The sequence below is a fragment of the Haemorhous mexicanus genome, chromosome 5, assembly GCF_027477595.1.
Source record: "Haemorhous mexicanus isolate bHaeMex1 chromosome 5, bHaeMex1.pri, whole genome shotgun sequence".
Taxonomy (NCBI): domain Eukaryota; kingdom Metazoa; phylum Chordata; class Aves; order Passeriformes; family Fringillidae; genus Haemorhous; species Haemorhous mexicanus.
Genome location: NC_082345.1, coordinates 3,819,725 through 3,835,490, shown reverse-complemented (window position 1 = coordinate 3,835,490; position 15,766 = coordinate 3,819,725). Strand labels below are relative to the sequence as shown.

At 38.8% G+C, this 15,766-nt stretch overlaps 1 protein-coding gene across 6 annotated transcripts in view; it reads right to left on the bottom strand.

Moving 5' to 3' along the window:
• EPS8 (epidermal growth factor receptor pathway substrate 8) overlaps positions 1–15,766 on the bottom strand; it is a 129,408-nt gene that overhangs the window by 18,246 nt on the left and 95,396 nt on the right. For 5 of the 6 annotated variants that reach the window (XM_059848040.1, XM_059848044.1, XM_059848042.1 and 2 more), the window contains 8 exons: positions 14,651–14,724; positions 13,459–13,585; positions 13,015–13,103; positions 10,706–10,780; positions 9,960–10,108; positions 7,667–7,850; positions 4,125–4,258; positions 667–778 (listed from right to left, as the gene is read on the bottom strand). In XM_059848040.1, the coding sequence (XP_059704023.1) occupies positions 667–778; positions 4,125–4,258; positions 7,667–7,850; positions 9,960–10,108; positions 10,706–10,780; positions 13,015–13,103; positions 13,459–13,585; positions 14,651–14,724 (944 nt within the window). The remainder of the gene's footprint in view (positions 1–666; positions 779–4,124; positions 4,259–7,666; positions 7,851–9,959; positions 10,109–10,705; positions 10,781–13,014; positions 13,104–13,458; positions 13,586–14,650; positions 14,725–15,766) is intronic. The other variant, XM_059848045.1, reaches the window with a different exon arrangement.

The window sequence follows — 15,766 nt, the reverse complement described above, 5'->3', positions numbered from 1 at the left end:
AAATGGGGCTCTCAAGAAAGAATATATAAGCGTGGAATGGAGCTCTGTAAAACTCAGGAATGTGCTGGATCAGAAGTGGAACAAAACCCAAATTCTGGCACAGAGATGCTGCCATCTCTGCAACTCACATGCTGTTGACAAAAAGAATTAATAATTACTAACAATCCAAGTAAAGGCAGCTCTGGGGGATCACAAATTTGGAGACACAACACTTAGTGAACAGGGAATGGGATCAGGATGGCCTGGAGCAGTCAGAAGTTCTGCCTGCCTGCCCCACATCCTCACACTCAGCATTTTCTCACTTTGTTGCTCCCTCCCTTCCAAATGTATCTCACTTTTCTGGTGCCACATCCTCTTGGAAAGAACAATCCTTCTCTATACTCTATGTGCACACAGATAGTTATTTAAACACTACTTAATATTTAAAAGCAACACTGGAGAAGGTGGAAGGAACACACAAATGTATTTTGAGCACGGATCTCCACAGCACCCTTCCCAAGTCAGCAAAATTGATGCAAAACAAATTAACTGAACTTTCCATACTGAGGCAGACAAGTCAAACACATTGAAGCAAACATTAAGGAAAGCCACACTGTCCACAGGAAAGGTACCCTCAGCTTTGAGTAGCACCAGAAATTTGTGTGGTGTCTTTGCAAACAAAATTACCTCCACAATCTCCTCTTTCATGACAGAAAGCTCACTGTTGTTTCTTGCCACAAATTCGTACTTGCATTTGGCATATTTCTTGCTCTGTGCTTTATTGTGTGCTTCATAGTTTCTGCAAAGCAAAGATCAGGCTGTTGTTCAGTGAGACAGTCAAGCAACTAAATACACAAAATGCCCTCTTTGAATAACTTCCAAAACGTTTTTTAAAGCAAAAACCTCAACCATAATATGGTGCTGCTGAAGGACTACCTATTCATAATATACTGATTTAAGTGCCAAAAAAAACAGTACAAATAAACAAAATAAAGAGGTGGCTGAAATACACAGACCTCAAGAACTGCTAATCTTTATTAGGTCACTGCTTGCAAGGTGTATGATAACAACCTAGATTAGCAGGTGCTATTGTTTCACAATAAACATGTACTCTATATTTAGTTTGTTTACCTACAGAAGGTTAAACAGTCATTTGCCATGTAAACAAATGACTACATTTAGGATATAATTGATAGCTGGGACTTTGTATGAAATTGCATTTCTAGTGTTCATCACAGATTGTTTCAAATACATAACAGATGAATAAATTGTTGCCATCAATACTAATGGAGTTAAAATCTAAAAAATGTTCACCTATTGTAGATCAGTTTTCTTAATTGACCACAAGATGCCATGAACTTCAACAACTTCAAGTGACTTTATCAATTAAGAATGAAAAATAACTTCTTACACACGGGATTCATTGTAGAACAAGGCACATCACAGTAAGCTCTGTATCTCTGTTTCCATGAGGAAAACCTGTCCAGAGTGCCTTTGGTTATGGAGCTACTGCTTTCTTTGACATAGCACTTTTTCAATTGAGAAGTCCCCAGCCCATTCCAAACAGGTCCAGAAATCCCCCCAGTAACTTTAAACCCTTGCATACTTTATACACTTTATACATTTCCACAGTCCAGTAACTTTATACACCAAATTACACCAACAACATAAACCCACACTGGACAGTAAAGTAATCAAACAAACAAAAAACCAAAAAAAAAAAAAAAAAAACCCCAAAAAAACCCACATGAACAGACAAATAAATAAATAAATAAAGCCAAAGAGTTAATTAAAACATGAAGCAATCCATGGCTTGAAATGCTGGGTACAAGGTCACAGCCTGGGGATGTGAGCATGGGTGGTTGCTCCTCCTGCTGCTGCTGTGTAACTCTGGGTTGCAGGTGTGCCTGAGCAATCCAGCAGCTACCTGGCTCCTGCATGGCTGTGGAGAACTGTCTCACTTGACTTGAAGAGCAGAATCAAGGAAAATCATATTTAGATTGAAAGATTATTTTGAAAGAAAGAGAAAACACTCTCAGTATTTAAGGAGAGAGGGAAAAGCAGGGGATGACCCCCAGCCTGCAGAATACCTGTTACAAGGCTGAACAATGTCTGAGTAATACCAATTTTTCCTGCTACCCCCCTAAAATTAATATAATTTTGGTTTTCTTCCTCAGAGATGTGACTAATGTAGCTCTGGCAGTACTTTTACTTACAGGCAGCCTTTACAAAATCATTACAATATTCTATTCCATTACGGTGTCTTCTTATTTTGTTCACACCTAACTATCCTGATTAGTTAAAAAATGTAACTCAGGAAGAATTTTTTAAAATGTCCACATTTTAGTTTTACTGGACTCAGCAACATGCCCAGAACATGAGCCAGACAATGGATGAATGCTTCTGAAGAGACCCTAATTCTTCAAGCCCAGCCTAAGGAGTCAGTTTACTCTGGGCACAAATATTCTGATCACTTCCCTCCATCATCCTCCTCTGTGATTCTCACTGCCTATCAGATATTCCATAATTTCAGGCCTCAGCTCTTCACTGTACACTGTTCAAGAGCCTAGAGGGTTGCACAGACTTTCAGAGTTTTTCTTCAAATGACAGTGAAAGCCAAACTCCACAGCAACAAACTGCTGCTTTGAAACAGCACCAAACTTGCTGAAAATGATTCAGTGCTCTTGTGGCACCAGAGTTCCTGAAATACCTAATATCCCCTGAAAATCTAAGACTCTGACACTTTATTTGCATCACCCAAGGGAGGGATGTCTTACATCAGTGGTGAGAAGCAGGCACCACTACAGCAGCTCTCATTCCACAGCTTTCCAAAAGACTAATTTCACCTTTCATGAATTGCTTCTTAGACACTTCCACTTCTCTTTACTGCCACAAAGGAGGTTTGGATAACTCCTTCTGCTCCAGATACCCTGATATCATCAAGAGCTCAATGCAGTAAGACTCTGTCTCTAAAACTGGAGTGGAGGCAAAACCCTTTGCATGGAATATTCTTACTCTGGAAGGACAAAGCAGGTCTTATCACATAACAGGTAAGAGAAAGGAATTTAGAGCACAGATCATTGAGATTTCAAAATAAATGGTCCCGAGACAAGAATGCAACAGGAAATCAAGCTGGAGAAAACAATTAAGAGATGACAACTCTGCTGCTGTTGCCATGAAGAATAAATCCAAAGTTCAGAGAAATTAATTGTGTCTTCATCCTGCACAGCACACAGGGATTGGCTTGCATGCAAATAAAAACAGGATCTTTTAGCACATGGCTCAAAACTAGGATTCTGAAAGAGTTTTCATCAAAAGGGTTATATTGAGGATGCTTTAACCAGCAAGTTGATCCCCAAAATTTAGCTTTAACATCTTCCATGGCTCATAAGACAAAATGCTTTTCATATAGTATGTATGGAATATGGTTTGGTACAGGAGAGCAATTCCAATGCCTCTTTACTGATGTGCCTCCACAGTTTGTGCTGGTATAAACTCTCCCCAGAGACAAGACCAAGGATCACTGCATATCATCTTGTCAGGTTATTCACTTTTAGGATAAAATGAAGGGGGTGAAAGAGGATGTGCAAAAAGACACTGTTTGCTATGCAAACATTTCAGAGCATTTTCTGTAACATTTGAAAGAGGATGGAAGAGACAAGGTGTCACTGTTTTGAAAGTGGGTATTTATACACCAGCCCAGAAAACAAAAAAGCAGGAGATGATGGAGAACTAAGTGAGCAGCTAAGAAAATCAAACAATCAGTCAAAACAAGGACAGGTGAATCTCAGATCAGACTTGTCATTCTTTGTAATTCTGAAAAGAGCAAAGAGTGTATTTAAACATGAAATAAATCAGAACTAAAATTTGAACCAAAGTGGGTGGATTCTGTGTTTGCAATTGAGTTGGAACTCCACTGCATCATTTTTGACAAAAGCAGCAATTTAACATCACAGATAACCAGGATATCTCATAGAAGTTATACAAAAAGAGTCCAAATGACACACTTTAGGTAAGGAAAAGCACTGCTAAACAGAATCACTTCCCCAGCAGACACAACACCACGACCAGAGGCAGTCACAGACCCCGCCACCCCAGAGCAAGAAGTGGGGACAGTTTTCCACAGCACCAGTGGGCAGGGTTACCTATCTACATGTCGGCTAACAGTTTGCTTAAAGGCAGCCACAGCTGCCCCCTGGTCCAGCAGAGGCCCTCTCTTGTACACCGTGTTACTGAATGCATACCCATCCGCCGGGGGGTAGTCGGGAACGCCGGGAGGCTGCAAGACAAAAAGGGAACAAAAAGAGGGTGGATTAGTGCCATCCTCCCCTGAGCTCCATCCAGCCCCACCAGGGGCCCTGGCAGCATTCCCTCATGTCACCATCCTATCTTCTGAAAAACCTCTTTGCCAGGATTTCTTCTCCTGGGAAGCTGAGAAGCCTCAGAGTAAAATGAAAACAATAATGATCTGGTTGCTTCTCCTGTGTTTTGCTGCTTTGGAATGTGGTTTGGACATTGTTTACCAACTGGTCATTGCTTGATTGGTTTCATGTGAATTGTTTTAACTCAATGACCAATCACAGTCAGGCTGTGTTGGGACTCTGGAAGGAGTCACAGGTTTTCATTATCATTCTTGTTAAGCCTTCTGTCTGTATCCTTTCTCTATTCTTTGGTATAGTTTAGTATAGCATTCTTTAATATAATATAATATCATAAAATAATAAATTAGCCTTCTAAGAACATGGAGTCAGATTCAATCATTTCCTCCTTCATCCTGGGGACCCAGCAAATATCACACCCCCATCCTCAGGTGCCCACAGTTCTGCCATGAAAAGTTAATAACTTCTGCGTTTCAAGTAGGTAAACGTGGAGATCAAAAGGATGAGAATAAAAGAATTTCCATCCCGAGTCGTGCCACTGCATTAATATTGTAGTGGATATTCTGTAGAAAAAACAGATCTCTGGGGCGAGGGCTGTGTCATCTCTCAGCTATCACCACAGCAACACAACTTATAAACAATGGCTGAGCTGCTTTAAAGGACCCAGCACAGAAAATCTGCTCTGGATGTGCAACTCAAGCCACAAAGCTCCAGGCCAGCCAACAGTAAGTGTGTGGTAGGAATGAAGGAAAATCATCACTCTATTGCAAGAGCTCATTCATGTCACACCCTCACTGAATATGGCTATAGTCCATGAAGAAATGCAAGAATGAGTAACAGTTAATATCATTATGGTTTTTAACTTGGGAAAATAATCATACTTTATCACAAGCATATATATAAGAACATATAACAAAATAATCATACTTTATCACAAGCATATATATATAAGAACATATAACAAAATAATCATACTTTATCACAAGCATATATGTAAGAACATTCAAGGGTTTAGGAAATTCTTTTTTTTTTTTTAACAAAAAAAACATCTAAAATTCAGCATCGACACTCCCCTTCTAGGCAAGAATGATCTTAATCACCATTTCCAAAAGCAAGACCAAGCTCAACAGGCCATTTGTGGGAATTATGATATTGAAATAGCTAATTTTATATCCTTTCCTTGTACCATCCAACTGCACAAGTTAGATTGGCTGAGATTCACCAGAATTTGCCAGATCTTTAAGGCTTGGTTGTTGTGGGTTTTTTAGCTTTCTCCTGCATTGTTTGTGCTTTTGGCTTATTTTTTCTTGTCTCTGGTAATGTGGCTACAGAAAAGTTACTCACCTAATCTCTACCTCCAGGTGTTGTGGCACCCAGAGACCCTTGCTTAGGGGACTGAGGGTTTATGAAAAGCAATCAATAAAATAAATTAAACCCCAAAGAACTGCCCATAGAACTAGAATATTCTTTAAAACATGAACTAACACTTTTTTGGGGGGTGATAGCAATGATGAAAGCTACATTTCATTTTACTGTGCCCATTAACTTCACGAAATGCTTTTCTTCTCAAAATGAATCACTGGCAAAACTTACTTTTTGTCACATTTATTCTTGTGTATCTTGTTAGGCATGAAGCCAAAAAGTAATCAAATATCTACCACGTTATCCCTCCTTTGCTTGGCAGGGTTTTTACCAATTTATTTTTTTGTCTCTATAGCTGAGTAGACCTTTTTTTTTTAATTGACTAACAGAGATTTTCATTAAAACAAATTTTTAATGTAACTGGGAAGTTTTTGTTGGGGAGGTTTTGCTATCTCAAATTAGAGAATTGATCTGCAGGTAAACAACATCCCATAACAGCCAATAATAATTCCCCAAGATAGAAAAGACTCCTAAGTGAACCTAGGAAGTTCTTAGGTGTACTTCCATCTCATGAATGCTAAAAGGGTATATTGGATGACCTAACATTAGATTTAAGCTAAACCAGAATAGAAAAATAAAATAAAAATTTAAAATAAATCTTGTGTCCTCCCAGCAAAAGACAGAACTTTCCAAAAGGAACATTTTTGTATGCTTCAAAAGGCAATACCCTCTTTTTTGTTAATTAAAAAGCAGCAAAATCCACATATATTCTTAAAATTTTCACCAAAATCAAAGTTCATTTTCTGATAAATTCTATTGAAGAGGAAGGGATAGAATCTTGGTTGAGAAACAAGGGGCTGGCTGTAAATAATTGGTCAGAAAATGCACCCTAGTTTCTGTAAAGGCTTTAGATGGTGATGCATATTTCCACTCTTTACAGAGAATAACCTAACTTTTGCTAAATTTGTGACATTCCTTTGAAGAAAAGTTTGGGAAAATTCCATATACAATCATTTTCCTAATCAGCAGGGTTTTTTTGAAGTTGGCCTAATCTCCCTGACATGGTATTGCTCTGAGAGCACCTCTGAATATTTATAAGCAATACGTGAAATATTTATAAGCAATAAGTGAAAGTATCAATAGATTATTGAAAGGAATGCTAAATCCACATTTATGAGGAAGCAGTTTAAGTCCAGAATTCCACCAAATAGGGTGGTTCCTTTCTTTTGAATAGTGTGTCTGTGATTGACAGCACTTTGGTTCAACCATTGCCTGTGGAATTTGCAGGCAATCCCGACAAGGGAAGAGGTGACAGCCTTGACTCCATGTTTCAGAAGGCTGATTGATTATTTTATGATATATATTATATTAAAAGAAAATGATACATTAAAACTATACTGAAGAAAGAGCAAGGAGACATCAGAAGGCTAGAAAGGAAAAGAATGGAATGAATAACAAAATCTCTTGACTGCTCACAGCCTCGACACAGGTGGCTGTCATTGGTCATCAAGTAAAAACAATTTCACATGCTGGGTAAACAATTCTCCAAATCACATACCAAAGTAGCAAAATATGGAGGAGCTGAAGCTTCTCAGCTTCTCAGGAGAAAAGATCCTAGTGAAAGGATTTTTCAGAAAATGTGTCTGTGACAATTGCCCAAAGTGTTTATGTCCAAAATCAATGGGATCTGACAGCAGAGCTCAATCAAGCTGAACCTTGGGGGCTTGGATTGTCCCCCCAGCTGAGGTTCAAGGAGAGCAGCAGGCAAAACACCTTCTATTTTCCTAATTGCATTTTTGGTGCCTGAGCAGGTATTTGGTTTCCTTTAACTTCCTATAAGTGTGGGGAGCTTCCACTGTGGTTAGTCCAGGAATGCCCCTTGTCCTTAGGAAGGAAGGGGCTGGTGTTAATTAGCTAATTAACAGCACACTTCTGCAGTAACTTACCTCACTGGACAGTCTTTTCATCTCTTGCTTCCTCTGTTGCTCTGCCACATTTGCCACAGACTCAGCCAAATGGTTGAGCTCTTGCTCCTTTGGAGCTCCCATGAAGTTCAGCAAAGGAGGCTCCCAACCATTCCTGAAACGGGGCACGTACGGGGGGATAAAATGGTCTTTTGGCCATTCAGCTCTGTGGGAAAGGCACATCAGAAATCTGTGTCAAGGGCCACACAAATGCTGGTTTAATAAGGTTCAATTTATAGGAATTGAAATGCTTCAGAATTTTTGTTAGCATAGAGGAGAGGCTGGGATTACAGTAGAGGCAGAATCATGCTACAGCAGAGAGAATCAGCAGAACACATTTATTTACCTCAGCTATGCTCCCTGCTGAAGGAGTTTGCTGCTTCTGTAAGGACACATCAATGCTAAAACACAGCAAACCTCTGCCTTATAGCAAAGATGGGTTATAGAAGAATCAATCAAAACAAATCTAGGGCTTGTTCTAATGGTGAGACGTGGGGGGAAATATTGCAATGCTCTATTTGTGTGAGAGCACCAACAGAAGAATTCAGAGAAACAGCCAGCTTTGTAAGAAAACCTGAAAGCATAGAAACCCAGGGGGCCTAGTTACACCAAAACCAAAAAAACAAACAATAAATTTACAGACATAACCCCACCCCCCCCCAACTCTACATGCTCCAGGACACAAGAACTATCATCCCATTTGCTGTTTTATGGTCCAGATTGATCTTTATAAAACACTGTGCTACTTTTCAGAGTGCCACTAGCATTCTCTGTTGTAATATCAAACACCTAAATTAATGCTGTCCTGCTCTGCCTTTGCACTACACATAACACTCTGTCCCACCATACAAACTTAACACTCTGTCCCACAATATAAACTGCTGTGTCTTCACACTGGGAGCAGGAACAGGAATGTACATCACAGTCTGCTAACAGGCTCCTGCTGACACTGCCCAAAATCAAGGGACAAATGCTGCCAGTCACAGGAGCAGTCAGCAGTTCCCAGCCTGTTAGGGTTTGGTCAGTAATCCCTGATTTTATCATTCCCCTCTGCTGCTACATCCCACCCCAGGGCACTTCTGGATACTGAGATCAGTCTCACCACCAATTCTAATCTGCACAGATCAGCCAACTGCATTAAGTGCTTCATTCTTCACTAGAAGCACCAGCCATTTCTCTTTCCATTTCCCTTCTTTCAGGATGGACTAAACCAATGCAGTAGTTCCCAAGACAAGGAGCCCATTGTTTTCCCAGAGATCTATTTTCCCTGCTCCAATGCTATGAAGCCATTTCCACTCCTGCCCTGCAGCCTTCCTTACACTCTACAGATTTCAATCAACTAAATAATGAATAAAATAATGAATAAAAACAAAATCCATCTGGTAGACATTTGTGTTCCAATTTGAAATTTAAGAGCAAGGATGAAAAGACACGAAAAGCATGCTGCATTTCCAGCCCAAGTGATTGCATACTTCACCATCATCAAATGTACTCATCTACCACAGCTTATAGTCAAAATGAACTTTGTTCATTTAAGATTCTTCTTTTGCATGTTCAATTCACTGAATTTCAAACTACAGGATTACTTTGAACCCAACAAATAAGAAACTAACTTTTATTTCTTCAAATAAAGAAGTTAACTTTCAGCTAAGATAAATCCATTAAATGCACATGTGGCACAGTTCTGTCAATTAACATTTTTTTAATAATTACAAACATTTTCATAGCATTATGATGCTTTTTAAAGAAGTAAAGACATTTCAAATTTTTAACTTTAAATAATTATTGGAAATTGAAAACAGACATTTGTAGCTGTTATTTAATATTTTATCACTCTTTATTGCATCTTCAAATTGTTTTTTAATGAAGTCCAGATAGATGGGTTGGAAAAATAACGATGAAAAACAATTGGAAACATGCAAGAGGCAGTTCAGAAAAAGATACTCCAGAAGATTATGTCAAGAGGTTCTGGATACCACTGACAAAAAACAAACAAACAAAACAAAACAAAAAACCAACAAAAAAAATTCTCTGCATTTTGTCTCTCCTTGAGATCCCAAATCTCAGCAAAGCTAGGGAATTCCTTTCCAAAACCCTCAAAGAACAAAGTAATATTGAATTTATTGGGGGCTGGATAACCTTTTTAAGACCATACCGATAAACTCTTAGAGAAAATTTAGAGAAAATTCTAAAAAATTAGAAAAAAATTCCAAAAAATTTAGAGAAAATTCTAAAAGACCTGAAGATTCTCTAAAACATGAAGGTTTTTTCTCACCTGGCTTTGGTCCATGAGTCACCCAGGGACATCCAGAGCTGCCCCTCCTCGCTGGTGACCGTGTATCTCAGGAAGTCAATGGTGTCTTTTGTCAGCAGGGGGCTGAGCACGGTGCTGGCAAGCTCTGGCCCTCCTGTTGTCTGCACCACCTAAATCCAAGGATTAAAATCACACCAGGAACACACACGTTGTCAGTAAGGAGGTGACTGTGAATTTGTGTTACCTACAGAGCTACTGGGAAACAGTCATTACTCATAAAACACCCCCCAGGAGTAAAAACCCCTCTGAGAATCTAACAGCATGTCTTGATGTCACATAAATTAAATAAACTATTTATTGCTGGAGAACTGTTGCTGTGGTCACCAACCCTTTTTTGTTCAGACCCACTCTGAGCAATGCTATTTTTGCTTTACTGATCAAAGCCACACATACTTCCATTAAATATGGTTCCAACTTTCCTCCTGCATCATGCAGAGAACCTCAATTTTTTAGTGCTAATTAAAGATTATAATGGCAAAGTGTAATGTGAGGCTATAGATTATTTAAATAAATACATTTAATAGAAGGGGAAATATGCAGAAAATTATATGAATGGTTTTCTATAGAAAACCTCATCCTGAGATATAAATATTTCTCCTTATTGTCCAAGGACACAACATTTCAATCTTGTTATCACTGAAGAGGTTGCAGAGCATAGAAATACAAGAGTTCTGAAGGGAAACACTGAGAAAACTGTAAAACCTCACCATATGTAGAGGGGTAAAGAGAAAATGGACCAGATCAGCTGCACTAGGATTTTGGATATGGAACTTCAACTTGGCCTGTAAGAATCCAACAAATAGTACATTTGAAGAAACATTTCACTGTTAAGACAATAAATACTTCACATAAGAATGGCCATGGTCCCCCTAAGCCCAGTGCTTGGCCTGCAACACCCACTGAGTGCAAGGGCTCAACCATCCCATTGCTCCTGACTCCATGCATATTTTAGCACCTATTGTGCAAAACAAGAAGTCCCACCACCAAATGACATGTTTTGTGAAGAGGCATCTCCTTTGGAAATCTGACACCTTTTACTTTCATTAGTATTCTGCAAACTCTCCAAATAAAACTGAATTGTCCTTCTCAGCTCACTTTTTCTAGCAATGCTCATAACCATTTACAGGCTTATTACTTGTTCCTGAATCTGGTCTTTTCCAAGCTGAAGTAATTCCTTCAAGCATTCTTGTCCACCCTGGACCTTCTTCAATTTTGCTAGACTGCCAAAAATATCAGGCCAGGTAACATAATGGCATATTGTTCATGTTCTGTTGTCTATTTTCCCTGATGCCTTTTATCATTTGCTTGGTTGATCACACTGAACACAGAAGTCTGTCTCCCAGGAATCTCTATTACATCAACATTTTGTTCTGATTTGTTTTATATATGAGATTTTTTTCCTTGCCAGTCCATGACTATCACATCTATCAATAATGAATTTCATCTAACACTTTATCTGTTAAAATAAAATACTTCTATTTTAAAACCTTTGAGATCATCAAATCCAACCTACGACCAAACACCACCATAAAAAAAAAGAATATTCTAAAACCCCCAAACTATTAAAAAATTCATTCACTGATAGAACTTGGAGAATTTCATTTGTCTACTGATCACCCATTGGTTTTGTGAGCTCCAGAAATTAGAAGTCCAAATGTGCTTTAAAGAGTTGTAGTAGTTGCTATTGCATCTTGCCATCTGTTCTCAAACTGCTTTTGGCTGCCCTTGTTCTGCTTTTGCATCCAACTGTCCTTCCAAATGAAGAAAGGAGGAGGATGTGATTTTGCTTCTAATAACTTCCTAAATATTGTTCCTCAGTCATAACAACCCAGTCCCAGTCTATCTAAAGCTCTTTGACAGATGGCAGGCATTTCTAGAAGCTTCCAGTGTGAGGTTTTAAAACTATTTCCGTTCTACTTGAAGATTTTATTCTTCTAGATACTCCTTTTCTTTTTAAACCAGATTCTTTATTTTATACAGTTCTCCTTGCCTGACACAAAGCACAAAATTCAGGCTTTTGTTGCTCCTGCAAAGATGCTGAATTAAAGAATTGTTTAAGCACTGTCACAGCACAACTCCTCAAAAGCAACACCAGAACCAAGTCCCAGGTTGCTGAGCATCAAAACAAGAGCTGTGACTTCTTCAGCACAGAAGAGAGAGATTCAAAGATGCACAGATTGTTCTTGAGTAAAAAACTAATTTAATGCAGAATGTAGCAAAAAGAATGGAAGAAAACCTTGGGCATTACATCTTTTCCTGAGAGGGACAAGCATGTCCCAGAATACTCCTCCTCCCTCAAAACAGCAATCCCTTAAGGTCAGAACCACAACACTTGATGCAGCTTTTTTTTTTTTTCTTTTTTTTTAAGATATTTTTAATGTGTCTAAATATTTCCTACAGCCCTGCAATCAGAATTCATCCCCCAGGAGGAAGGAAGGAGCTGGTTTGACTCAGTGAATTCAAGAGCAGCTTTCCCCCCTGGCACAGCAAAGGGAAGGGACTGGCAGTGTCTGACAGCAAATGCTGTCCCACGTGCTGCCTCCCTGGAACAGGAGACTCCCCCTTGCAGAGGAGGAGATGCCAGCAGAAGGCTCTTGAATTATCATCTCTGCTGATTGAGAACCTCTAAAGAGACAGAAATTTGTTGGGTGGAACGTTCTGAGGCCAGGAGGTCCTGGGTAATGATGGCAATGAGCACAGCGAGTCTGGAGGGTATGGCTGAGTAAAATCAAATTAAGGGCACAGCTGGTGATGCTGGCAAACACCCAACAGAGCTGTGAGGCCCTACAGACCTTCCTAGGAATCCTCTCATGACTCAAAATCAAATTTCCCAAGGCAAAGGAAACCAAAGAACCAGGAAAGGAAGAAAAACAATGATGCTGAACACCAAATATGCTCATCTAGTCATTGTGTAGAGAACCTGAGCAGCAGCATCCCAAAGCTCAGAGGCCAAGCTAGCCCAGAGGTGGCCAGCCCTGGTCTGGCCTCACATCTCAGACTGGCTGCTATCACTTACCAGGAGATTGAAGCCATGCTTGAATTTTTGGAAGCAGTCAACAAATTCATCTGGAGGAGGTGGCTTTGCACGGAGAGTAAGAACACCCTCTGGTGAAAAAATGAGATTGTTATACACCCATTTATATGTGTACAGCTTCCATAAGTATTCCAGATGTAGTAAACACCAAAATACATAGTAAATTCACCATCTTACAGAATTTTGTAAATATAGAACCAAGGCAGGAGTATATTCTGTCATCACATCTCTAATTAGTCATTCCCCACTGATTTCAAGCAATTAATTTTCATAGATTTCCCTCTAAGCATATCCTGCACAGGAACCTTTGTGATCAAATTGAGAGAAAACTGCTACACTGACAAAGAAAAACCACACAAAAAGACATTTCCTAGCTCCTTCAATGGTCCTGAGAGAAACAGAACTGTGTGCAGCATGAACTCTTACCTCCAGGTCCTTTCTTTTTACTTTTTTTAGTTTTCTTCCTCTTTGAAAGTTCAGCAAATGCTTCAGCAGCTTTTTGCAGTTTGGTGACAAAATACTCTATGTCATCCAAAATATGGTTCAGAATTTGCTGTGGGAGAAAAGAAAATAATTGTTTCTCTACAGAATCTACAGCAGAAATACCCCAGAAATTGAAATGTCAGACTCCCAGACACCAACAGCTTCCTTAGAACAAAGTCCATGCTGGAACATTCCACATTTAGATTCTTTGTGTTTTTAAACTTTTAAATACAGTTTTTAAATACCTGAAAAGTATTTTAAATTTTATTTTTTTTTAAATGTAGGCCTGCTGGAAGTTTTTTAATTATGTGTAACAAGATAGCTCATCTCAGATTGCAATTACACAATTTACTTCCACATCATATTTTTGCTGAGAGCTCAGAAAAAAATGAAATTATTTGAATGGACATAAAGATTATAATTTCAAAATCTCCTTTAGTCCTGAGTATTAAGCTGTTTGGTGAAACTCTCTACAAATTAAGCTGTTTGTGGACAAGTGTTCTTTGAAGAATTGATTTCAAAGAGTAACTGGAGAAGAATGAATGAAGCCCAGGGGAAAACACAAAGACACCAATCCAGCAGGACCCAACAAGCTTTTCTCAGGACCCTCTGGTGTTGCTGAGGGCAACAGGAGAGTGGAGAAGGAGAAAGTTACAAATGAGAGATGGGGCAATATTTGATCCAGCATGTACCATGGAACATGCCCAATATTGTTCCTTATATGCAGGAATGTTTGAAGTTATAAATAAAAAGGGTCCACCTGTCTTCAGGAATGACCATGTTCATTTTCCAGGTGTTACACATATCCAAGTCCTGCTAAATGGATGGAATTTTTTATCCTTACATAGTTTGGTGAAGTCAGTCTACCTAAAAAAATTACAATTTATATTTCCAGCTCTTCAAAGCAGAAAACTTGTCATCAGCATTCAACAGTGTGTTTTTCTTCCTCTTTGAAAAAGAACATTAAGGAAATAAACTGCCACCTGTTCATTTTAGATCTACCACAACAAGCAGAGGTTGCTTGGAAAGCTTTTCTCCAGAACTGCATTTCCCATGTGGAGAAAAGTTTACCCACAAAGGAGAGCTGCAAAATCTCACAGACAAGAAGCAGCATCATTTGTGGCTCCTCACTTACAACATCTCTGTCAATCCTGGCTGCTATCATCTCTGCTGTTTCTTCCTGCTCGTGGTACTGTCTGTGCTTTTCATCTGCAAAGAGGGGAGAAGAGATTGAGACATGCATAAATGTGGGGTTAGTATATTGGTATGTAACAATTTCTATACAGTTTATGCTTTAAATTGCACTACTGTAAGAAAAAGATGGACAAAACTCTGCCATTCCCTTTGCAAGGACTCCACACAAGCTGAAAATTTTGCATCTTAATGCCTGATCCTGTCCAGCCTCACAAAGCTTCTGTATGTGCTTTCAGTCTACTTAACTGCATAAATGAAGTTAACTGCAGGGGTATTTTAAATTTAAAAAAAAAATTAATTCAAAGTAGCAGATTATAAATACAACACAATTAGGAACCTTCCCATTTTGCAAAATATGCTGAAAGCTACTCCAGCAGAAGCAGGAAAGAGTGCAGTGGCTTTGATACAATTATGTAAAAAGTTATCAGCAAAAAGGGATGCCAGAAAAAAAAGAGAGAATGGTGTGATAGAACTGATATTTCCAGATAACAACACCCAGAGTCAGTGACTTTTTGAAAATAACAAGGGTGAATTTTTTGAGGAACTGTAAGTTTTGCATTTTTAACGCACACCTAGTACTGCACTGCATTTGTGAGCAGGTGGGATTTCAGTAAACACATTTTAGAAAAGATCCACCTGAGTGGAGCAAAAGGAACTGCAGGGACTCAGATCCACAACTGCTCCAACAAGACACCAAACTAATAAAACTTTCCTGATGTGAGAGCTCAAGCAGAAGAACAGGACAGCCTTTACTCAAAACATGTATGTAGGTACATGGATTAAATAATTCTTGACATTTCAGATTTCCCTGCATATTTTAGTTGTTTTCATTGCATAGTTGTGTACTTTGTTAAGTGACACAGCTACAATTTAATAAAGCAAAAATTAAGGAATCCAAGGTTTTTAATGGTCTTAATATCTATTTTTAAAAGAACCCAGGGAAAAAAGCTAAAAGAGGCTTCATCTTAAGCATTTCAGTCTGTTTTATAGAAGGAACTTTATTCTTTCTAAAGAACTTTTATTTTTAAAGAAATTTGATTGAAATGTTTTTACATCC